This window comes from Dipodomys ordii, unplaced genomic scaffold (genome assembly GCF_000151885.1).
Source record: "Dipodomys ordii isolate 6190 unplaced genomic scaffold, Dord_2.0 Scaffold55, whole genome shotgun sequence".
Taxonomy (NCBI): Eukaryota; Metazoa; Chordata; class Mammalia; order Rodentia; family Heteromyidae; genus Dipodomys; species Dipodomys ordii.
Genome location: NW_012267271.1, coordinates 6,229,731 through 6,253,581, shown reverse-complemented (window position 1 = coordinate 6,253,581; position 23,851 = coordinate 6,229,731). Strand labels below are relative to the sequence as shown.

Below are 23,851 nucleotides of genomic sequence, written 5' to 3'. Positions count from 1 at the left end.
GTTCAAAGCCAGCCCGGGCAGGAGAGACTGTGAGACTCCTATCTCCAATAAACCACCAGAAAACCGGAAGTGGCGCTGTAGCTCAAGTGGTAGAGCGCTCGCCTTGAGCTGAAGAGCTGAGGGACAGCGCCCAGGCCCAGAGTTCAAGCCCCACGACCGACCAAAAAAAAAAGTCTCACATACTTTCCAGCATGGGCTGGCTTTGAATGGTGATTCTCAGATCTCAGCCTCCAGGATTACAGATAAGGGTCCTGACTGGGCGAGACTCTTCTCTCTAATTATTCACCAAAAAGCTGAAAATAAGAGCTGTGGATCAAGAAGTAGAACACTAACCTTAAGAACAAAAGCACAGGGACAGCACCCAGGCCCTGAGTTCAAGCCCCAGGACCAGCACCAAAAAACCTCCAAACCCAAGGACAACAGTGCCAGTCAGTACTCAAGACAGGCCGATGGGGGAGGGGAAGGGAAAAAACAAAATGCTTAGATACAGTTGACCCATTGTAACAATGAGATGTACAAGACGCTAGGTTGAAAAAGGAACTTTACAATTTAGGTGGGGAGGGGTGAGGAGGGGGAGTGTAGTTGTGAAGGTGGGGAGGGAAGGGATAGTAGGGGAAAAACAAAGGAGGAGGCAACAATGCTTGATAGGAAATGTACTCATTATCTTGCTCATGTAACTGTAACCCCTCTGTACAGTATTTTTTGTTGTTGTTGGTCGTGGGGATTGAACTCTGGGCCTGGACGCTGTCCCTGCGCTCTTCAGCTCAAGGCTAGCGCTCTACCACTTGAGCCACAGCGCCACTTCCAGTTTTCTAGTGGTTTATTGGAGATAAGAGTCTCACAGACTTTCCTTGCCAGGGCTGGTTTTGAACCATGATCCTCAGATCTCAGCCTCCTGAGTAGCTAGGATTACAGGGGTGAGCCCCTGGCACCCAGCTGTACAGTATTTTTATAATAAAAACATATTGAGAGAAAAAAAAAGACAGGCAGATGACAGACTGGCATGGTACAGAACAAGTCAGTGATGACACACCCAGAGGCAGCCCCACACCATGGGGCTTCCAAAGGGTCCCTGCTAGTACTGCCTCTTCTGAGGAGTTCCCTCTCATGTGACTGTCACAAGTGCTCTCCCAGGCCCAGCCAGTGACACTCAGTGGCTGAGGGGACATGAGGCTTCCTGTAGCCTGCAGCAATGCTTGCCTGGGCGCAGGAGAGCTCCGAGGCCCCAGGCCAGTCATCTGTTACTGATTTTGCCAATTATTTGGGGTGTTTGAAATGAGGAAATTCTTCGGGGCTGTCTCAATACGGGACTCTTGCTTGCAGCTCCTCTTGTGAATGAGGAAGAACAGGAGAGTCATCTAACTGCTACGGAGGGGAATGAACCGGGACTTGTATCTTTTCCAGAGCAATGGACACCGAGAGAAAAATCATCGGGACCAGGCACAATGCCACAGCTACTCAGGAGGTGAAGATATGGGTCACACTTTGAAGCCAGCCTCGGTAAAGGTTAACAGGACCTCATTTCAACAAACCAGGTACAGTGGTTTGCTCCTGTGATCCCAGCTATGGAGAGGCCTAGAATAAGAGGTTCACAGACTGAGGCCAGCTCCAGGCCAAAACACAGATTAAAAACAAAAACTAATGTCAAAAATAGGGTTGGGAAGAATGGATCAAGGGGAAGAGCACCTGCCTAGAAAGTACAAGGCCTTAATTAAAACAAACAAACAAAAAACCCCTATACCACGAAGAGACAGACAGCACTAAGACTTATTTGCAGCTAAGCAAGTAGACATGAAATCAACCTTGGAGCCAGGCACCAGTCGCTCATGGCTGTAATCCTTCTCAGGAAGCAAAGATCTGAGGATCACAATTCAAAGCCAGCAGGGAAGTCTGTAATGCTAATCCACAATGAAACACACCAAAAGGTGGAAGTGAAGCTGTGGCTCAAGTGGTAGAGGTAGACTTGAGCATAAAAAGCCCAGGTCCTGAGCCTAAGCCCCCGGACCAGCACAAAAAACAAACACAACAAAAACAAGAACAACAACAACAAAAAACCCAAAAGACATACAAGGCAACAACCAGTTTTGTGAAAACAAAATAATATACTGTGGGCAATAGGGTTATCTACAGTGATCCCTCATCTATATCGTGGAAGTTCCGTTCCAGAGACCCCCGCGATGGGTAAAAATCCACAAAGTAGCAGCGTTAAACAGTCAGCCCTTACTGTATCATAATTCATTACTATTTCTCAGATTTTCACCTATCACTGGGGTCTCTGGAATGTATCTCCCATGATAGGTAAAGGATTACTATGTTTTGTGTTTTTTTAAATACAGTAAAGCCACAACAAGTATCTGCAATATGGTGAGGGATGATTGTATTTCATATGTCTTTATTTCATTTACCCATGTATTTTATGTGTGCAACTAACTGGTTCTGATTAAAATGATTATCTTATTTGCACTGCAACTGGTATTTTGTATGTATGTATGTGCTGGTGCTTGAACTCAGCCTTGTGCTCAGCTCTCTGGGTTGTTTTTGTGTCGGTTCTGGGGCCTGTGAACTCCTTTTGTTTTTTCATTCCAGCCTAGTGCTCCTACCACAGGAGCCACAGCTCCACTTCAGGTTTTTTGCTGGTTAGCTGACGATAGGATTTCATGGACTTTCTTGTGCGGTCTGGTTTTGAGCCGCAATCCTCATATCTCAGCTTCCTGAGTAGGTACCTCTCAAGCTTCGTTATTCGCATTTTCAAGCACTACACTTACTGTGTATCACACAGAGACCTAGGTTTTTGTGTCCTTTCTGTCACTGACCAGCTAGGTAGCAAACTACTTCTTATCTATCTGTACAATAAGAAGTTCCTTCTGAGCCCAGTGCCAGTGGCTCACGTCTGAAATCCTAGCTACTCATGAGTCTGAGATCTGAGGATCGAGGTTCAAAACCCAGAGCAGGAAAGTCGGTGAGACTCTTAGCTCCAATAAACCACTCAAAAAACTGGAAGTGGCGCTGTGGCTCAAAGTGGTAGAGCCATGCCCATGCCCAAACCCCTGTCCCCCACCCCCCAAAAGAGGTAAGGAGGATCAGGGTGTATGTACTGTTTCGGGATTAGCTTATGCAATCCCATAAGCCCTAGAGATTCAGCCATACCATTTCACATTTGTTCCTTTTCAATGTCAAGTGATACTCCACAGTAGCAGTTGGATCTCGGTTTGTTTGGCCCTGCACCTCCTGAAGACCTCTGAGATGTTTTGATTTGGGGGCTATTAGGCAAAAAGCTGCTAATGAGGATTTATAGACAGGCTTTTATATACATGAATACTAAGTTTTCATTTCTTGAGGATAAATGAATGCTCGGGAGTGCAACTGCAGGCTGTGTGGTAAGTACATTCAGTTTCAAAAGGTTGTTATACTGTTTTCTAGAGGGGTTGTACCATCAGGTGAGCCTTAAAGCCCCTTGAGTGATGGAGCAGAGAGCCTCTACTATTAACATAGCCTGAAAGCACTGTAGAGACCCAGGAACCTTCTTCTGACCTGACAGCTGCATTCCCCAGAGGTTAAACAGCCTCACAGGCGCTGCAGGTGATGGACAACTGAGGTTCTGCCCTAATACCAGCTGCAGGTTTCACTCTCCGTCCCCTTCTTGGAAAGATGTTTACCACCCGGCCTGCTGGCTGCCAGATGCCAGCCAACCAGCCAGGTCATACTTTGCCAGGGAAAGATCTTCCTTTCTTCTTCCACCTGCACAGAAATCCTGGTGTACACAGGAAGCCCACCGTCACAGCATGGGAGTGGAGGGTGGGACAGGCTCAGAGTCCTCACTAGGGTTGTTTCTGGAATAAAAGCTCAGCCCCTACACACAGTCAGCTAACACCATTCTAATATCATTCTCTTAACTTTAGAGCATACTTTTAAGCACACATTAAAAATGCCATGAGATGATGCACAGAAGGAACTACTACTACTTTCCTCGCTAAGGCCACAGAGAAAAGAAGACAGTCTGCCACAGTATATAAAGTTCAGGAGAGAGGGGCAGAATGGGACTTGGCACCTGCAGAATAAAGGAGGGCATGTTGTATGCCACTAGAAGGGGTCAATGGTGAGCGTGTGAGCAAGGGAAGAGGTGGAGGGGAGAGGGAGGCCGATAGGGGAAAGAGGAGGAAAGGAACAAGGGAGAGGTGAGGAGAATGAGAGAGGGATGGGTGGAGAGAGCCTAGGAGTCAGAGCCCACGGTCTGGCTGTGAGGAGGAAGTGCTATGAAGCTGGGTGCTGGTGGCTCACACCTGTAATCCTAGCTACTTACTAAAGAGGCTGAGATCTAAGGATCACAGTTCAAAGCCAGCTCAGGCAGTAAAGTCTGTGAGACTCTCTCTCTCTCTGGGTTTGGGCACTGTCCTTTAGCTCTTCAGCTCAAGGTTACCACTTGAGCCACAGCACAACTTCCGGCCTTTTCTGCTTATGTGGTGCTGGGGAATTGAACCCAGGGCCTCATGCATGCGAGGCAAGTGCTCTACCACTAAGCCACCTTCCTAGACCCCGTGAGACTCTCATCTCCAATGAACCACCAGAAATTTGGAAGTGGCTTGTGGCCCAAGTGGTAGAACACTAGCCTTGAGCTAAAGAGCTGAGGGACAGTGCCAAGGCCCAGAGTTCAAGCCCCACAACCACCAACAAAAAAGGTGGCCAGGAAGAAAGCTGGAATGAGGGGGCTGGGAAGTTGGCTCAGTGGTAGAGCGCTTGCCTTGCATGCCTGAGGCCCTGGGTTCGATTCCTTAGCACCACATAAGCAAAAAGAAAAAAGCCGGAAGTAGCACTGTGGCTCAAGTGGTAGAGTGCTAGCCTTGAGCTGAAGAGCTGAGGGACAGCGCCCAGGCCCAGAGTTCAGGCCCCACGACCGGACCCAAAAAAAAAAAAGCTGGAATGAGGGGCTGGTTTCAGGAAGAGCAGAGACAGACCAGTAGGCTGGCAAGGAATATGCAGAGTAAAGGATTCGAAGGCCAGGGAGGCAATCACCACATAGGGACAACTGGATGTCCTCAACTGCTGGAAGCAAGCACCCTTAAACACAACAGGTCAGACTGGCTCCGGGAAGAGGCTCCAGCCACAGCAGGGTGAACAAAGTATTGTATGAAGAAGGTGCCACAAGCCAGACCCAGAGCATGATTCCTGAATTCTGGTGCCACCATGAACTCCAAGACTGCTGGGAAGTGTGGGTGTCAAGACTGAAGCTGTTACTGTTCAGATCAGCCAGTCTGAAGCCAGACGCAGGAGAAGGAGGTCGGCTCGTCTGGAGCACAGCACCCGGGCAGATCCTCAAGCAGAGCTGAGGTCCCTTCTGGGTCTAGGCAGACTCCAGGACCAGCCAGTTCACATAGCTCTATGCTGCCAGTCCCCGTTACCTGCCTGGTACACTTTCAGGCACCAGCACAGTGTGCAAACTCCTGTCCTTGACAAATGTGTGTTAGCGATTCCTCCTGGTTACATTCAGAATTGAAGTGTTTGCCAGGCATTGGTGGTTCATACCTGTAATCCTAGCTACTCAGGAGGCTGCAATCTGAGGACCACAGTTCAAAGCCAGCTCAGACAGACAAACCTGAGACTCTTACCTACAATTAAAACTGAGAAATGCTGAGCGCTCACACCTGTAATCCTAGCTACGCAGTAGACTGAGATCTGAGGATTGTGGTTCAAAGCCAGCCAGGGCAGGAAAGTCTGTGAGACTCTTATCTCCAATAAACCACTAGAAAACCAGAAGTGGTGCTCAATCGGTAGAGCACTCCCCTTGAGCTGAAGAGTGCAGGGGCAGTGCCCAAGCCCAGAGTTCAAGCCCCACGACCAACTAAAACAAAAACAAAAAAACAACTGAGAAATGAGCCAAGAGCTGGTGGCTCAGGCCTGTCAACCTAACTACTCAGGAAGCTGAGATCTGAAGATCACAGTTCAAAGCCAGCCCAGGCAGGAAAATCTGTGAGACTCTTTTTTTTTTGTCAGTCGTGGGGCTTGAACTCTGGGCTTGGGCGTTGTCCTAGAGCTCTTCAGCTCAAGGTGAGTGCTCTACCGCTTGAGCCACAGCACCACTTCTGGTTTTCTAGTGGTTTATTGGAGATAAGAGTCTCATTGACTTTCCTGCCTGGGCTGGCTTTGAACCTCGATGCTCATCTCAGCCTCCTGAGTAGCTAGGATTACAGGCGTGAGCCACTGGCACTCAGCTTCTGTGAGACTTTTTTTTTTTAGTCGGTCGTGGGGCTTGAACTCTGGGCTTGGGTACTGTCCCTGCGCTCTTCAGCTCAAGGCGAGTGCTCTACCGCTTGAGCCACAGCACCACTTCCGGTTTTCTAGTGGTTTATTGGAGACAAGAGTCTCACAGACTTTTCTGCCCGAGCTGGCTTTGAACCGTGATCCTCAGATCTCATTCTATGAGACTCTTATCTCCAATACATCACCAGAAAATCAGAAGTGGTGCTGTGACTCAAAGTGGTGAGCGCTAGCCTTGAGCTGAAGTGTTCAGGGACAGCGCCCAGGCCCTGAGTTCAAGTCCCATGGGTCAAAAAAAAAACCCAAAACCTGAGAGGTAGAGTTGTGGTTTAAGTGGTGCAGTGCCAACCTTGAGTGAAAAAGCACCGATGGAGAACACAGAGGTTCTGTACTAGTACACACTTGCACACGTACACACACGAACTGAAGTGTTATTAAGCAGACCTAAATAACACCTCCTAACATTTTAGAGGACTGAACTTTAACCTCCAGAGGTCAAAGAACTCTGCTGCATGGCAAAGTTAGAAAGTTCATATTGCTAAAGAAGCAATCCTGCAAGCTTCTGTCCAAAAATACCCAACAAACCAAATGAAACAAACATAACCCACGAAGCCATTGGATTTTCACTGCTAAGAAGGAAGCACTGTATCCACCCTGCGCTTTCTGAACTTGCACTCACATGTCTCCCCACCAAGAAGGACCCTTGGGCTCACACATATTCTCCTGGCCCAGTAGCAGACCAATGAGAAGAGGAGACTGAGTCTGGCTTACCGATTTACTGAAGGCAAACAATTTCATAACTGTTATTTAGCATTGCTCAAGGGCAGGCCAAGATTAGTTTTATCAAACTGATATACAGAATGTAAAGTGTCTTGTTCTTTCAATCTGGTCTTCTCTGTCCTAGACAAGGTATCAAGAGACCTGGGTGGAGGCGGGACAGGATGCAGAAGGGCTCTCCCATTACTCTCCACTAAGAGGGGGAAAATGAGAACCCATTATGCTTACAAGGACTTATTCTTCAAAATAAGAGGGGAATGATACAATAGTGACATTGGCTTCCAGGGTGAATATGGCCAGGTTGGTGACATCTGCTGCTGCCCAGCTCTCTTATCAATAAATTCAAAGCCTTTTGCTGATTTATTTCAAATAGCTATACAGGGACTGGTGGGAGAAAAATGTCTGCACAGTGCCAGAGGGGTCAATGTGCAAGTACTTAATTAGGGTACCTTACGGAGGACCCGACAGCCATCTGTGTAGGACATGCCCAGGTTTTGAGACTTACATCCACGTTGCAGGTGAAAACAAGAAGGAATTGTGAAAGGCTGGGTGAGCTGGAAATGTATTGATCTTGATTTCTGGAAACACTGGGCTTTAAGGAGACCTGTGCTCAGAACCAGACAATGCAATTTGCTTTTACACTGGTGTCCCAGAGGAGAGAGCAAATTATAGAAGCTCTGGGAAGGTAAAAAGGTTTCTTCTCACTACACCTCTTCACAAGGTAAAAGTGCAGGCAAGTGCATTCAGCATATCTGGTCTCAGAAATCACAAACACTGGTCAAACAAAAGTGATCCCAGCACATCAGTGTGAAGGGTGCTTGTTATCTTGAACAATGTTGTACACAGACAATCCTCCCACTTTGCATCACTTCTTTGCCCTGTGAGTTCAGACATTTCCAATGTTTAAACCACCTGGCCACTCATTTGGAACCCTTGCTAATCCAGAGGCTAAGATCTGAGGATCTGCCCAGACAAGCAAAGTCCAGGGACCTTATCTCCAATTTACACTAATAACAAGAAGAAAAACAAACCAGAAGTAGAGTTCTGGGCTCAAATGGTAGAGTGTTAACTTTGAGTAGAAAAGTCCGGGAACAATGCCCATGTCCTGAGTTCAAGCCCCAGGACTGGCACAAATAAATATGTAAATAAAAATAATCACAAAATAATCACATGGCTATATTTTCTTTTACAAGTCCCAGAGAGACTAGAGAAATCAATCCCACTTAATTAGATTTGGCTAAGTACTTTTATAGAAACATATTTGTGGGAGAGGAAATCATGTAGTGCATACCGTTAAGTAAAAAAAAAAATTCAGGTACACATCACCAAAGCACATATATAATTAGTATACATGCAGACTGACCGAGAATAGAAGAGAAAACCCTGAGCCCCTGATCACACACATGAGCTCACATAAGCTAGGGCACACCACCCTCCTCGTACACTACTACCTTGCAGTAGCAGTTCCAACTCTGTAGCTACTTTTTCCTGGGGCTTGAACTCAGGGCCTGGGCACTGTCCCTGAGTTCCTTTAGCTCAAGGCTAGCACTCTACCACTTGAGCCACAGCACCACTTCCAGCTTTTTCTGTGTTATGTGGTACTGAGGAATCGAACCCAGACTTCATGCATGCAAGGCTAGCACTAAGCCACATTCCCAGCCTGTGCAGTCACTTCTTTTTTTTTTTTTTTTGGTCCAGTCGTGGGACCTGAACTCTGGGCCTGGGCGCTGTCCCTCAGCTCTTCAGCTCAAGGCTAGCGCTCTACCACTTGAGCCACAGCGCCACTTCTGGCTTTTTTTTTCTGCTTATGTGGTGCTGAGGAATCGAACCCAGGGCCTCATGCATGCAAGGCAAGCGCTCTACCACTGAGCCACCTTCCCAGCCCCTTGTGCAGCCACTTCTGATGGATACTGTACCCATGTGCTGACAATGGGCACTTGTAAGTGGTTTCAAATTATTTTGGGGTTGAGTAGGGCATCAAAACAAACCAAAGCAGTGAATACAAAAAAAAAAGATTGCTTCTAGAAAGATCTTATTGCACATGGAAGTATAAAGGAACTATTAGGGAAGATGTGTGTCCATATGTTCAAAGTATGTAATACAAATATATGAAAATGTCACAATGAAACCAAGTATAGTGCTGCACACCTGTAAGCCCAGCATTTGGGAAACTGAAGCAAGAGATTTCAGTCCTAGGATAGCCTGGGTTACATAGTTTAAGATCTTGTCTCAAAAAACTTAAAAAACTAGGGAAGTGGGGGAAGGAAGGAGGAAGGACGGGGGAGGACGGAGGACAATGAGCCTGTCAAAAGCTGTACATATGACCATACAAGATAATGCTGCTGGGCGCCGGTGGCTCACGCCTGTAATCCTAGCTATTCAGGAGGCTGAGATCTGAGGATCACGGTTCAAAGCCATCCCGGGCAGGAAAGCCCTTGAGACTCCTATCTCCAATAAACCACCAGAAAACCGGAAGTGGCGCTGTAGCTCAAGTGGTAGACACTCGCCTTGAACTGAAGAGCTGAGGGACAGCATCCAAGCCCAGAGTTTAAGCCCTACAACCGACAAAAAAAAAAAAAAAAAGATGATGCTAAGTGGGCTGGGAAGGTGGCTCCATGGTAGAGTGCTTGCCTTGCATGCATGAGGCCCTGGATTCGATTCCTCAGCACCACATAAGCAGAAAGAGCCGGAAGTAGTGCTGTGGCTCAAGTGGTAGAGTGCTAACCTTGAGCTGAAGAGCTGAGGGGACAGTGCCCAGGCCCAGTTCAGGCTCAACAACTGACAAAAGAAAAAAAGCTGTGCGCCGGTGGCTCATGTCTATAATCCTAGCTACTTAGGAGGCTGAGATCTGAGGATCGCGGTTCAAAGCCAGCCTGGGCAGGAAAGTCCGTGAGACTCTTATCTCCAATCAACCACTCAAAAATTGGAAGTGGCGCTGTGGCTCAAGCAGTAGAGTGCTCGCCTTGAGCTGAAGAGTGCAGGGACAGTGCCCAAGCCTAGAGGTTCAAGCCCCATGACAGACCAAAAAAAAAAAAAAAAAGATGATGCTAAGTGAAATGAACCCCAAAATATGGACATAAGAAGTTTTTCTTTGTTGTTGATGTTTTTAATGTACTATGTGATTTTTTTCATTGTTTCTTTTATATGTTGTTCTTCCTATGGTATATCCTTGTTGACACTGTATTTGGTTTTGGTACCCTGCATCTTGTATATTATACATTTATCTAATTTGAGGAAGGGACGGGGAATAACAAAATGCTGAAACAAGGACACAGGATGACGAATTTCAACAATGATATAAGACACTGTGTTGGAAATAAACCTTACAACTTTTTTTTTTTTGGGGGGGGGAGTGAGGGAGGTAGGGGATGGTGGAAGAAAAACAAAGGAGGGGGTAACAATGCCTGACAAGAAATGTACACATTACCTCTCTGGGTACAGCATCTTTACAAGGAAAAAACAAAACAAAACTTGGGGGGAGGGGGAAGAGAGAGGGGGAGAAGGGAGAAGAGAATGGGCCTAGTACCCAATGCTGTAATCCTAGCTACTTGGGAGGCTGAGATCTCAGGATCAGGTTGGAGGCCAGCCTGGGGAGAAAAGTCAGAGATACTCTTATCTCCAATTAACCACCAAAAAGCCAGAAGTGGAGCTGTGGTTTAAGTGGCAGAACGTTAGCTTTGAGAAAAAACTCAGGAACAGCACCCAGGCACTGAGTTCAAGCTCCAGGACCAGCACACGCACATGCACACATACACGCACACACACAAAGAAAAGAACGACAGAACACAACCTGTCAAAATGAGCATGGTGAAAGCCAGCAGCACTGTAGTAAGTGTGCCGCCCCCTCCCTGTCTTGGGGCTCAAGACAGAAGTTCCTTAGTGCCCAGCTCCAAATCTCAGCTTTTCCTAGGAGAGAAGTGGGGACTTCAGTTCCCGCACGTGCACAGCAAACGAAGGGTAATCAAACTCAATTCTCAATGGGTCAAATTATTTCCTAGCAGATGCTCAAGGCCAACTCTGCCTTGGAGCTCAGCGGAAAAGATTCCTGTATTATCAAGGCAAATAGGAACTCAAATGCTAGAGAATTGCTGAGAAAAATCATCCTAAATATGTTCCCCTTGTCATTCCTCTGAAAGCGAGCGAGGCTGGAGAGCCGTTAAGGAAATGGCTGACATAGATTCAAACGTAAACGGCAGGTTCACTGCTGCTGGAAAGGCAAGGTGTTCACAGCGGCTTACCTCCATCATCCAAGGGCCGCTTCTGCACTCCATATCCATAGACCAAAGGGTCCACTAAAGGCGTGGAATTATTCAAGTGAGGAATTGAATCAATTTTAGCAGCAATCTATGGAGAAAATCAGATTTAAATACTGAGTAACAGGTCGCTGTATTTGCTGAAGAAAGACAAGTTTTTAAAGGACTTATCACCACCATTTCCTCCCACCGGGATTAACATAAGGCAAAACAAGTATTTTTCTGTTTGCTGAGCTTTCTTCTAGTCTTAATACTGTGCCTTTAGAAATAAAACACTCCTCCCCAAAACGTGTCTTCTACAAGCAAATTAGTATTTTGAAGCAGCCACTTAACATGTAGGTATGCCACATCTCAAGAAAGCAAAGCTGGTAGGCATGAAGAGCTTTGAAAGGTTTTATTATCACCAAGTACCTTCCTTCAGACTCTCCAGGATGTTTAAAAGGCCTGGTGGCTCAACAGCGACAACTCCTCAGGAATACAGCATCCTATTAAGGTTAATACCTATGAACTGTTCAGGAGATGGCCGACATACACCATTTCTCATCCTCTCTGAAGGATTCCTGCACCGGATAACGGGGACAAGCTCAGAGCTGCCTCAGCAGTTAACATTTACTACCAACAAAGAACAGAACAGAGCTATTAAATCTTCTCTCCAGAAACAAAAGGTACAGAAAACTTCTTAGTATCTACGTAGTTCTCATGAGGAAATCAAGTGTGACCTTCATAATAAATCAACTCTCGCTGAAGCAAGGGAGTATTCACCATGACTGCCCTTGGAGCGGGTCCAAGTTCAGCTCAAGAAGCAGCGTGACCAAGGACAGCTAGCGAAGCCATCCTCTCACATAGCCACGTGTGTGCAGGCAGTTCTGACCTAGTCTGAGGGTGCCAAGAGGTCTGAGGCCTTCCGGGACCAACACACAAACAAATAAGCAACCAACCAAAGACAATTATTTGGTACTGCCAACTAAATTCAGAGAGGATGCCAGCCATCCTGCCATCACAGTGGTGCCTGGTCTCTTCCTTCCTGTTTGCCAGCTACAGGATGCTGGGCAAGGCTTTCCTACTCTGCCTAAGACCCCCAGGGTGTGATACCATTTACTTCACAGTTTCTGAAAAGACAGTTAAGATACTGTGAACAAAGGAGCTAAGAACACTAGGAAGCACATCACAAATGCCGCGATTGGAAAAACGAGGCAATTTACCCCACAAATGTGCGTTGCCTACTGTGCAGTGGGCTCTGCTCCAGGCCCTGAGCTGCTGTGGAGAGGAAGACCAGCAACAGCCTCCGCTCCCGGAGTCAGCCATTGCAGGGGAAGAGAGGGGATCACACGGCACACAAGGTGAAATAAACTGACCATTTCAGCGGGTGACATACATTACGATAATGAATGATGAAGAGCGGGTTTGGAGCTGCTTATAAGGATGACCCGGGAAAGCCTCTGTGGGGAGGTGTCCACTTACGAGACCTCAATGACAGTGAGTTGGACACAGCAGAAAAATCAGAAGCATGTCCTAGAAAGCCTGTACAAAGGCCCTGAGAAGCAGGCTTAGAACTAGGTATGAACAGAAGAGAAAGCTATGCCAGAGTAGCGGGACCAGATGTGCTGTAGCACAGAGCCTTACAGGGCAGGGGCAGAGCTTGGACTGTACAGACTGGCTGACGGGAACCTGCTTTGAGTCAAGGAAGAAAGAAACACGCGACTATATGTGTAAAGGATTCCTTGACTGCCCAAGAGAAAGCCTGCAAGGAGATAAAGGTAGGAAGAACATTGGGAGGTACTGGCCTAGTCTAGGCCAGGGTCAGCAAGCTACTGCAGGCAAGCTATCTGATTTGGCAAGGAAAGCTTTGTTAGAATGCAACCTACAACTGGGCACTGGTGGCTCACGCCTGTAATCCTAGCTACTCAGAGGGCTGAGATCTGAAGATCACCATTCAAAGCAAGCCTGGGCAGGAAAGTCTGTGAGACTCTTATCTCCAGTTCATCACCAGAAAACCAGAAGTGGAGATGTAAACCTGGTAGAGTGCTAGCCTTGAGCAAAAGAGCTCAGGGACAGCACCCAAGCCCTGAGTTCAAGCCCCACAACTGATCAAAAAGAGAAAAAAATGAGGCTGGGAATGTGACTTAGTGGGTAGAATACTTTCCTAGTATGTATGAGGCCTTGGCTTCCATTCCTAAGTACCACATAAACAACAACAACAAAACCGCAACCCACCTATTAGTTTACGTATCTTCTATGGCTGACTCTGCACTGTGTGTTACAGCTGAGGAACCTGAGATCACAGAGCAGCCAGCACGCAAAGCCCATGAATGCCTGCTATACAGGCCTTGAACAGTACTGTGAATAAAATCTACTCACAGACATTGAATGACACTGTGTACAATGTCTACTTACAGACCTTAAACAACACTATGTGCAATACCTACTGTACAGATCTTGAACAGACACCACATACAATGCCTACTGTATAGACAGTTAACGACACTGTGTACAATGTCTATGGTACGACACCACAAACAACATCTACTGTACAGTCCTTGGATAACAAGGTTTCCTTGTCTGGTCAAGTGACAAGGGTGGCTGCGTTGAGTACTTCTCTAAGACACTTTTTTCCTCAGTAAGTAAAACACCAAAATGCCTCGTCTCATACACCCGAGTTGCAGGTAAGACGGTCATTTGCTCCATTACTCTGGGCTTCCAATCTCCTTCTCCACATGTCTGGGACAGGCTGGCGAAGGGGGCGGCACAATTCCGGGGACTCACTTTGCTGGAAGGGCGGGTAGACTGAGAGTGCCCTGTACCCCACAGAGACCTAACATCTGCAACAACTGCTAAGTGGCTCTGCACATGAGGTACATACCTCTAACTCTCACCTGCCTTCCAGACTCTCTTCCACCTGATTCCCCAGCTGCCTTACAACAGGAGTTCTGCACCTGTGTGCAATGTAATTTCTTCCCTACAATGTGGGTATATCACAAGTAGTACAAGTTTCCTGTACCTAAATTTAGATTGTATTAAGTACTCTAAAAACAGGCATCCAGATTTGTTCTCTACTTTGCTAGTACTGGGGATTGAACACAGAACCTCTCATTCACTCAGCTTGCTTGCTGCATTAATGCTCTACCACTTGAATCACAGCTCCAGCCTTGCTTTCTGCTGGTTATTTTGGACATGCGGCCTCAAGGACTTTTCTGCTCAGGCTGGTTTTAAAGCTTGATTCAGTGTATCTGAACCTCTTGAACAGCTAAGATTATAATTAAGAGCCACCAGCACCCAGTTCACATTTGTTAAGTTACCTTTGTTTTAGTTATCCACATTTTGGGCAATTTCCACTGAGAGCAGTGTTGAATGGTCAAAAAGTACAGCCCAAGAAGAATGTAGTCGTGCACACCTGCATTCCCAGCACTTGGGAGGCTGAGGCAGGAGGACTGAAAGTTCAAGGCAGCCTATCTCAAAAAATAACCAAGTACAGCTCTGAAGCCAGTAGACTAAATTTTTTTTGTCAGTCGTGGGTCTTGAACTCTGGGCTTGGGCGCTGTCCCTCAGCTCTTCAGCTCAAGGCAAGTGCTCTACCACTTGAGCCACAGCGCCACTTCCAGTTTTCTAGTGGTTTATTGGAGACAAGAGTCTCACGGACTTTCCTGTCCGGGCTGGCTTTGAACTGTGATCCTCAGATCTTAGCCTCCTGAGTAGCTAGGATTACAGGCGTGAGCCACCGGTGCCTGGCCAATAGACTAAATTTGACTACATAAATGTTAGAGATGAGTTCAACATTATATTAAACTTACATTGTAGCATCTATAATATATATTGCAACATAAAATGCATTCCTTTATACAAATACCATCTTGTTACAAGAAGTAACTTCAAATGTCTAATAAAACAATCCTATAATCCTAGCTACTCAAAAGGCTGAGACCTGAGGATTGAGGTTCAAAACCAATCTAGATAGAAAAGTCTGTGAAACTCTTTTCTAGCCAGCAAAAAGCTGGAAATAGAGCTGTGGCCCAAGTGGTAGAATACCAACCTTGAGTGAAAAGCCAAGTGAGAGTCAAGGCCCTGGGTTCAAACCCCTGTTCTGATGTGTAAATCAGCATCACAGAACTTAAGCCTCCAGAGTCAATGCTTAGCAGAAATGGAGGCACGGTAGCACTGTACCAGCAGCCACAAGCCAGCTCTTCCAATGTGTGGCCTAAATAAGACCTTTACAAGGTGGCTCAGTGGTAGAGTGCTTGCCTTGCATGCATGAGGCCCTGGGTTCAATTCCTCAGCACCACATAAGCAGGAAAAGTCAGGAGTGGTGCTGTAGCTCAAATAGTAGAGCGCTAGCCTTGAGCTGAAGAGCTGAGGGACAGTGCCCAGCCCAGAGTTCAGCCCCCATGACCGACCAAAAAACCTTCCATGGGGGCCCTGCTCCTTGGTGTGTCCCCTGTGAAATGCAGGGCAGACTAAACCAGTATTTTCCAAAAGCCAACAGAAGACAAAGTGATTCTAGGAAATGCACGGATCAGTTGTCTGTTTTGTTATACTACTGACATTTGAATTCAGGGCCGCATGTTTGCTTGCTCAGCTGAAGCCTTACTACCTGAAACATGTCTCTAGCCTACTTTCTGCTATTTTGGACATGGAATCTAGTGAGATGATCTCAGCTTCCTGAGTAGCTAGGATTACAGGTACAAGCCTGGTTCCTAGGTGAGTTGATGTACTGTTTTTCTTTTTGCTACCAGCACTGGGGCTTGAACTCAGTTCCTGGGCATTGAAGAGTCTCAAGGATTTTTCTGTCCAGGCTGGCTTCATATCACAATCCTCAGATCACGCTCCTAAGTAGCTAGAATTGCAGGCATGAGCCACTCACTGGTGCCTGGCTGGATCGATGTTTTTAAACTCAGACATACAATTAGCTTCTACGCATAACAAAAATGTATTTTCCTTTAATAATATACTTAATAAATCTCAATTTAAAAGCACATTGAGGGCTCACAGATATGGCGAAAATCCTAAAGGAGGAAGATAAATGACTGAAGTTAGGAAACATGGCAATCAACTTTTCCTAGTATACTTGCAAGAAAAAAAGTTCTCTCTTGGCCAATTAATCACAACAGTCCACCTCATAAACCAAATGGTGAGCTGTGAACATCATTACCACACTCCATCCTTCTCAGAACTTTCCTCTCAACAGAAATGGGCAAAGCCACCCAAGTGCCAGGAAGAGAGCCGTCCACACACTATGTCCGTGTTGCTAAGTAAGGCCACCACTCCACCCAGCATCAGAAACAGCTCCAACCCAACCTGGGAGCAGGAGCCCAGCTCCCTCCCTGCAAGCTACTTCCTGCAGCCACTGCAGCAGCTCTGCCTGGGAGAAAATCCAGGTTGGACTGGAATATTCTCTGCTCCCCATGGCAAGGGGAAGCTGTGTGGCAGGGGTCTTAGTGTCCAGGGCTTAGACAGGAACTAGTCCAAAAGACAGGTCTGGAGTCATGCAGGAAAGGGCAAAGAAGTCCTGCACCCACTCCCTAGAGCAGGTAAGAGACAGGAGGGCATCAGCTGCACTGCTCACTCCTTTAGTGCCTGCTGGTGCCCTCATAAAGCAGCTCCCATTCACATTCCTGTGGGATTTGGAGCCAATAGGCCTAATTACAGCCATGCTGGACAACATGGTTAACAGGTGTAAAGCACCCAGACCAATACCAAGCACACAGTAAGGAACCCCTCACTGAAATGGAACAGTAATATAGAAAAAGGCATGAACCCACTGAACTTGCACACACTAAAATGTCTATGCAGCTAGTACCTAGACAAGAGACTACACTGTGATGGGCAAAGCTCAGGAGGAGAGCAAGTGCTCAGCATTCCAGGTGCCCAGGGGTTCAATGCTAAGCACCAAAAGAACATGACTACCCACTACCACCCTGGTAACATTAGCTTTCTCTTATCTGGTTTGGTAGCACTGGGTGTGCCTCCAAGCACTTGAGCGATGCCTTCAGGCCATTTTCTGTTTCAGTTGTTTTCTGGGTAGAGTGAACCTCCTATCTATTTAGAGCTTGGGACCACATGTATGAATCCCTAAGCCCCACCTGTCTGTTGAGATGGAGGCCTCTTTCTGCCAGACTAGCCTCAAGTCTTGAACCTTGAAAGTAGCTAGAATTTGGGAGGTCTTTTTCTTTCTTTCTTTTTTTCTCTTTCTTTTTTTGAGATAAATCATAATGTATGCTAGGCTGGCCTTGAACTCCAGATCTTCCTGCCTTGCCTTTCTAGGGCAGAATAAGGCAAGTAACCACCCCTACCTATTGTTTTGTAAATTACTACTACTATGGATTTCTATTTTACAGGAGAGAAAACTGGGGCTTGAAGTTAAAATAAAGTGGTGCTGTGGCTCAAAGTGGTAGAGGACTAGCCTTGAGCAAAAGAGCTCAAGGACAGTACCAGGCCTGGAGTTAAAGTCCCAGGGCTAATTAAAAAAAAAAGTGAAAGCTGGGTGCCAGTGCTTACAACCCTAGCTACTCAGGAGGCTGAGCTCTGAGGATCACAGTTCAAAGCCAGCCCACGCAGGAAAGACCATGAGACTCTTATCTCCAATAAACCACTAGAAAACTGGAGGTGGTGCTGTGGCTCAAGTGGTAGAGTGCTTCTCTTGAGCTGAAGAGCTGAGGGACAGCGCCCAGGCCCAGAGTTCAAGCCCCACGACCAGAAAAAAGAAAAGAAAAGTTAAAATAAGCACACAGGAGGCTGGGGCTAGAGGATCACCAGTGTAAGGCTTAGACTACATAATAAAATTTTAAAAAGAAAGAAAAGATTAAACAATTTTTCCAGTCTCTATGCTATTAAGTAGCAGAACCAGAACTTGAACCTCAGTCTAGATACAGTCTATCCTCTGCCCCCACCCCCTTTCTTTTGGTGCCAGTCCTGGGGTTTAAATTCAGGACCTGAGCTCTACCACTTGAGCCACAGCCCATTTCCAGTTTTTTTAGTGGCTCACTGGACATGAAGAGTCTCATGGGCTTTCTTGCCTGGGCTGGCTTTGAACCATGATCCTCAGATCTCAGCCTCTTGAGAAGCTAGGATTACACAGCACTTAGTCTCTCTACTTAGTCAGCGTTTCGTGGATTACCATCCCTGAGGACTCTGTGACCATCAAATGGGGGAACATATCTAAGAGTCCTGGCCTGGCATCCATACAACACAGCTCCATGAATGGTAGCTATTGTTGTCATCAGAGATGGGGCACAGGCTGATCCTGCCCTATTTACTGGCATTAACAAAACAAGGAATTCCGTTACAGTGCCGTAGGATGTCAGTCCTCAGCTCTGCCTCAACCTCATCTTCCTTTCGACAGTATAGCCTCTTGAAGGAGCGCCGGTTAAAGGGTGACACCCCCCCGCCCCCAGAGTGGTAGCGAGGAGTGGGCCACCACAGGCATCCTCGTACCCCTAGGGTACAAGTTCTTAACTGGGGGCTCTTCCTAAAATGTAAGTATTTCTGGAAAGGTTCAGTTTCCAAGAGTTCCAAAAGGGTTCACATTCTCGTCGAGTTTAAGAACACCTTCCCTGATGTTTCTCAGCAGAATGTTTGGCTCGTTCAAAAGCTATCTGCTGAATTTTCAGTGGGTTCAGAAAAGCCCATCTGGAGGTAAGATGCCCGAGAAGCAGCTGCAGCTCCAAGTGGGCCTAAGAACCACAAAGTCTCCTATCCACTTCTGTTAGCCCCGGCAGAACCTCACCTTGAGAACTGGAAAACTAACCCGCTAACTGCACGGGTCCAAGAACTACTACACATACAGCACTGACCACGTGCGTCTTTCTGAGAAAACTACTTTATCTCCCCGTGGCTATCTGCAAGTATGAAATGAGAATTATAGCCCTCGATCTAAGTTGGTTATTATGAGGATATAAGCAACTACAAACATGTCTGCTCCGTCTTTGCCCTGGCCCAGCACTCCACCAGAGGACAACGGCACGTGACCTGAAGCTTATCACCACCTCCCAGCCACAGGCCAGTCTTGCTAGTGATTTGTTTCCATCTGGTGTTGGGATAATAGTTCAAGACTCCCACAGAAATGCTGGTGATTCTTTCCCAGTTGTCAGTATATTTATACCACGTAGCTTCCACCCTTGGAGGAGTTAAGGCACAAAGGCTCCTACATGTGCAGAGCAGTCCTGATTTCCCGAATCTTCAGCTCAGGGGCTACTAGTGTGAGATGTGTGCCTCAGATATCAACTACAGAGAAACACAAGTTTGACAACACACAGTAACTACCAGATTTTAGCAAAAACAACTTCAGCTGAAAGCGAGAAAAGCCTACAGATACATTCATTCACTACCTACTGTTCAGGACCACACAGGAAGTTTAGTGCTCCCAGTCACACATGGCCCAAATCCCTTACACTGGTTGTTGTTGTTTTCTGCCAGTCCTGGGGCTTGAACTCAGGGCCTGGGCACTGTCCCTGAGCTTTTTTTTTTGCTCAAGGCTAGCAGTCTACCACCTGAGCCACAACACCACTTGCAGCATTTTCTGTTTAAGTTGTACTGAGGAATTGAATCCAGGACTTCATCATGCAAGTACTCTACACCACTAAGCCACCTTCCCAGCCCTAAACTTCTTTTTTCTTTCTTTTTGGCCAGTCCTGAGGCTTGAACTCATGGCCTGGGTGCTGTCCTTGAGCCTCTTTGTGCTCAAGGCTAGAACTCTACCACTTGAGCCACAGCCCCACTTCTGGCTTTTTCTGAGTTTATTGGAGACAAGAGTCTCACAGATTTTCCTGCCCAGGCTGGCTTTAAACCACGATCCTCAGATTTCAGCCTCCTGAGTAGTTAGGATAACAGGAGTGAGCCACCAGCATTCGGAATGTTGAGTACTTTTTTTTTTAAAGTATTCTCTGCAGGGTACCCTACTGGGTCCGCTTAAAGGACAGCTACAGAAACAGTCAGTGGATTTCCTATAGACACTGGCTTCAAGTTTTTCAGAAAGTCACAGTAAAGTTAATTCCCAGTAAAATGTTGACTTGAGTAACTTTAACTGCTGGACATGTACAAGACAACCAGCGGCACAGCAATTTTCAACTTCTGGAGCAGAATACTTGACTTTGCCATGAGTCAAAAAAACATCTATTAGTTGGTTGCCAATAGCACATGCCTATAATCCTAGCCACTTAGAAAGCTGAGATTGGAAGCTGGGTGCTGGTGGCTCACACCTGTAACCCTAGCTACTCAGGAGGCTGAGATCTGAGGATCGTGGTTCAAAGCCAGCCCAGGCAGGAAAGTCCATGAAACTCTTATCTCCAATAAACACTCAGAAAATTGGAAGTGGCGTTATAGCTCAAGTGGTAGAGTGCTCACCTTGAGCTGAAGAGCTGAGGGACAGTACTAGCGCTCAGGCCCAGAGTTCAAGCCCTATAACCGACAAAAAAAAAAAAAAAAAAATGCTGAGATTGGGGAGGACTGCAGTCCCAAGGCCAGGCTGAGCAGAACAGTTCACAAGGCTCCTCCTCAAATGAGCTGGATGTGGGAGCACATCACTGCATCCTAACCACAAGAGGTAAAACCTGATCTTATACATTACACCAGCAAGCTAGGCAGCAGGAGCTCATGCCTACACTCACAGCTCACCAAAAGGCTGAGCTACTCCATAGGAAGTTTCAAGCCAGTAGAGTCAGAAAAGTCTATGAGACTCCATCTCCAAAACAGCCAGCTAGAAGTGGTAAGCAAGTAAGTTGCATAAATGAGCCAACCAAGTGGAAGGCACTGAATTCAAACCGCAGAAATGCACAAAACAGGTCTGGAGGCATGGCTCAATAAAGAGCACTTGCTAGCCGGTACCAATGGCTCACACTTGTGAGCTACTCAGGAGGACTCTGAGGACTGCGGTTCAAAGCCAGCCTGGGCAGGAAAGGCCTTGAGACTCTTATCTCCAATTAACCACCAGAAAGCCAGAAAACCAGAAGTGGTGCTGTGCCTCAAGTGGTAGAGCGCTAGCCTTGAGCTGAAGAGCTCAGGGACAGCGCCCTGGCCCAGAATTCAAGCCCTGTGACCAACCAAAAACAAAAAAAGAGCACTTGCCAATGTTAGCACAAAGTCCTTAGTTTAAACCCCAGTACCACAAATGCTATTTTTAAGGGGTGGGAATGTAGCTTAGTGGTAGAATGCTTGGCTAGCAGCATGAAGTCCTAGGTTCAATTCCTCAGCACCACATACACAGAAAAAGCCAGAAGTGGTGCTGTGACTTAAGTGGTAGAGTGCTAGCCTTGTGCAAAAGAAGCTCAGGGAGTGCCTAGGCCCTGAGTTCAAGCCCCTCAACTGGCAAAAAACAACTATATGAAATGAACAAAGGAATAACCTCTTAAAGAATATGTAATAAGTATACTGTATCTTTACTTTCTAATAAACATAGATATTGCTCTCTTAAAGGAAACCCAGCGCTTCAATTAAAAAAAAGTCACCATCTGGGCTGGGAAGGTGGCTCAGTGGTAGAGCGCTTGCCTTGCATGCTCGAGGCCCTGGGTTCGATTCCTCAGCACCACATAAGCAAAAAGCCGGAAGTGGCGCTGTAGCTCAAGTGGTAGAGCGCTCGCCTTGAGCTGAAGAGCTGAGGGACAGCGCCCAGGCCCGGAGTTCAAGCCCCATAACCGACAAAAAAAAAAAGAAATGTACTGTCTTATTCCCATTTACTGGAGGAAAGTCACATCTTTTGACATGCTATGTATACAATGGAGAACTGTGACCATCTAGATGTCTGAAGAGCTCTTCTGAGGTGTGCTTCACTGTAACTATAACATTCGATTCTTGCCTACAACAAAGCTATGGAATAAATGTAGAATGACCCAGAAACCTGCTTTTCTTTAGTTTTTAACAGCCATCAAATCCTTGGTGAGAATATATACCTCCAACTGCTGGTATTCAGAAGGAGCATGTTTACAGTCCAATCTCCAAGGGGGCAGTCCTGCTCCAGTGCATTTCAGAGCTGGGTACAATCCCAATGAAGTTTTTCCTTGCTAGTAATAGTAAACACCATGGCTTTAACTCTCCACACTAGGTCAGCATTTAACAGAGGGCCTTGCTGGGTACCAGTGGCTCATGCCTGTAGTCCTAGCTACTCAAAATACTAAGATCTGAAGACAGGTTCAAAGCTAGCCCGGGAAGAAAGTGTGTGAAGCTGAGCACCAATTAATCAGCTCTAGTGGTAAAACACCAGTCCTGAAAAAAAAAAGCCAAACAAGAATGCCAAGCCCTAGGTTCAAGCCCCAGGAGCCCCAGTACTGGAACTAAACAACAAAAGCAGAATCTCCCTCTGAAGCAGGGTAAGAACAGGAGTTCAAGTCAGTGGCTCATACCTGTAATCCTAGCTTCTAAAGAAGGTTTAGGTCTTAGGATCACAGTACCAGTCAGGTCAGAAAAGCCCAAGACTCTTATCTTCAATTAACCAGCAAAAATCAGGAAGTAGAAGAGTGGATCAAATGGAAGAATGCCAGCCTTGAGAAAGCTAAGAGACAGTGCCCAAGCCCTGAGTTCAAACCCCAATATTGGCACAAAAAAAGAGGGCCTCCCTCTAAAGCAGGCTACAAAAATATGAGAAGCAGGAATTCTTTTCAATGATTCAAAATTCACTTAATATTCAACTATAGGCTTTCTGCATGTGGGGGTTCTGAGCCCCTTGAGGCAGGGAATATAATTCTTCCTGGACACAGGAAGGTCAACAAGGTGATGGTTACAAATCAGTACAGAGTGAAAGCCATGACATAGTAGTTGCCAGTGAGAAACAAGGTTCAGGACCCCGTAGCAGAGAACCCAATACCACACTGCCAGCCAGTGCAGTGGGGGAAGAGAGGTAGGTGACACAACTCAACCATTACCAAGGTGGATTAAACCCACTACTCCACTGGCTGCCATAGAAGCAGAAAGTATCATTCATTCAGCTCATTAAACTTTAGGTGGGACTACACGTTTGCAAAGTTCTGGGATCCAACATAATGTCTACAGGAACTTGGTATGAACTGAAATGTCAGTATCTCGGGAAACCAGTGGGGTTTTTCCTCTTGAATCCTAAGAAGAGATGGAAAGACCACATCTCCAAGTGCCTGAGTGGAGACCTCCCCCTAATACAACCATTTCTGTGGCTTTCTGTGAGGGATCAAGCAGCCATTAGTTACAGAAACATAAGCAGAGATGATGGTGGCAAGACACCCAAGGAAATGTTGGAGCTGACTTGTTACTATAACTGAGATCAAGCTCGGTCTTAAGCCGGAGAGCATTTCTGGCAGATCCCGTCGTCATGCTGCTGGCAAACCTGAGCTTTCTCGAAACCCCACGTTAAGAAAGTACACGGCGCTGTCTGATGGTGAACAAGTTCACCTGACTCCAGTAGAGGAGAACTGTCGCTGTTTGTCCCTTCTGAGTACCACCCGCTGAACATCTTCCTCTCTCCAAAAAGTTTCCGCAAAACTATGACAGCCTCTGAGGGTTTTTCCCCTCCCCTTTTCCTAACTCCACTCTGGAAATGCAGGAAATCTAAGTGATGTTTTCCAAGGCTTTGGGCGGGAACAGGAGGCTCGCCAGTCCGCCCCGGCGGCGGGAGGCGC

The 23,851-nt window shown here is 46.7% G+C and overlaps 1 protein-coding gene across 1 annotated transcript in view; it reads right to left on the bottom strand.

Moving 5' to 3' along the window:
- Positions 1 to 23,851, bottom strand: part of Fubp3 (far upstream element (FUSE) binding protein 3) — a 67,587-nt gene that overhangs the window by 26,245 nt on the left and 17,491 nt on the right. Inside the window, exon 2 of the mRNA XM_013021285.1 lies at positions 11,268 to 11,373. Coding sequence (XP_012876739.1) covers positions 11,268 to 11,373 — 106 coding nt within the window. The remainder of the gene's footprint in view (positions 1 to 11,267; positions 11,374 to 23,851) is intronic.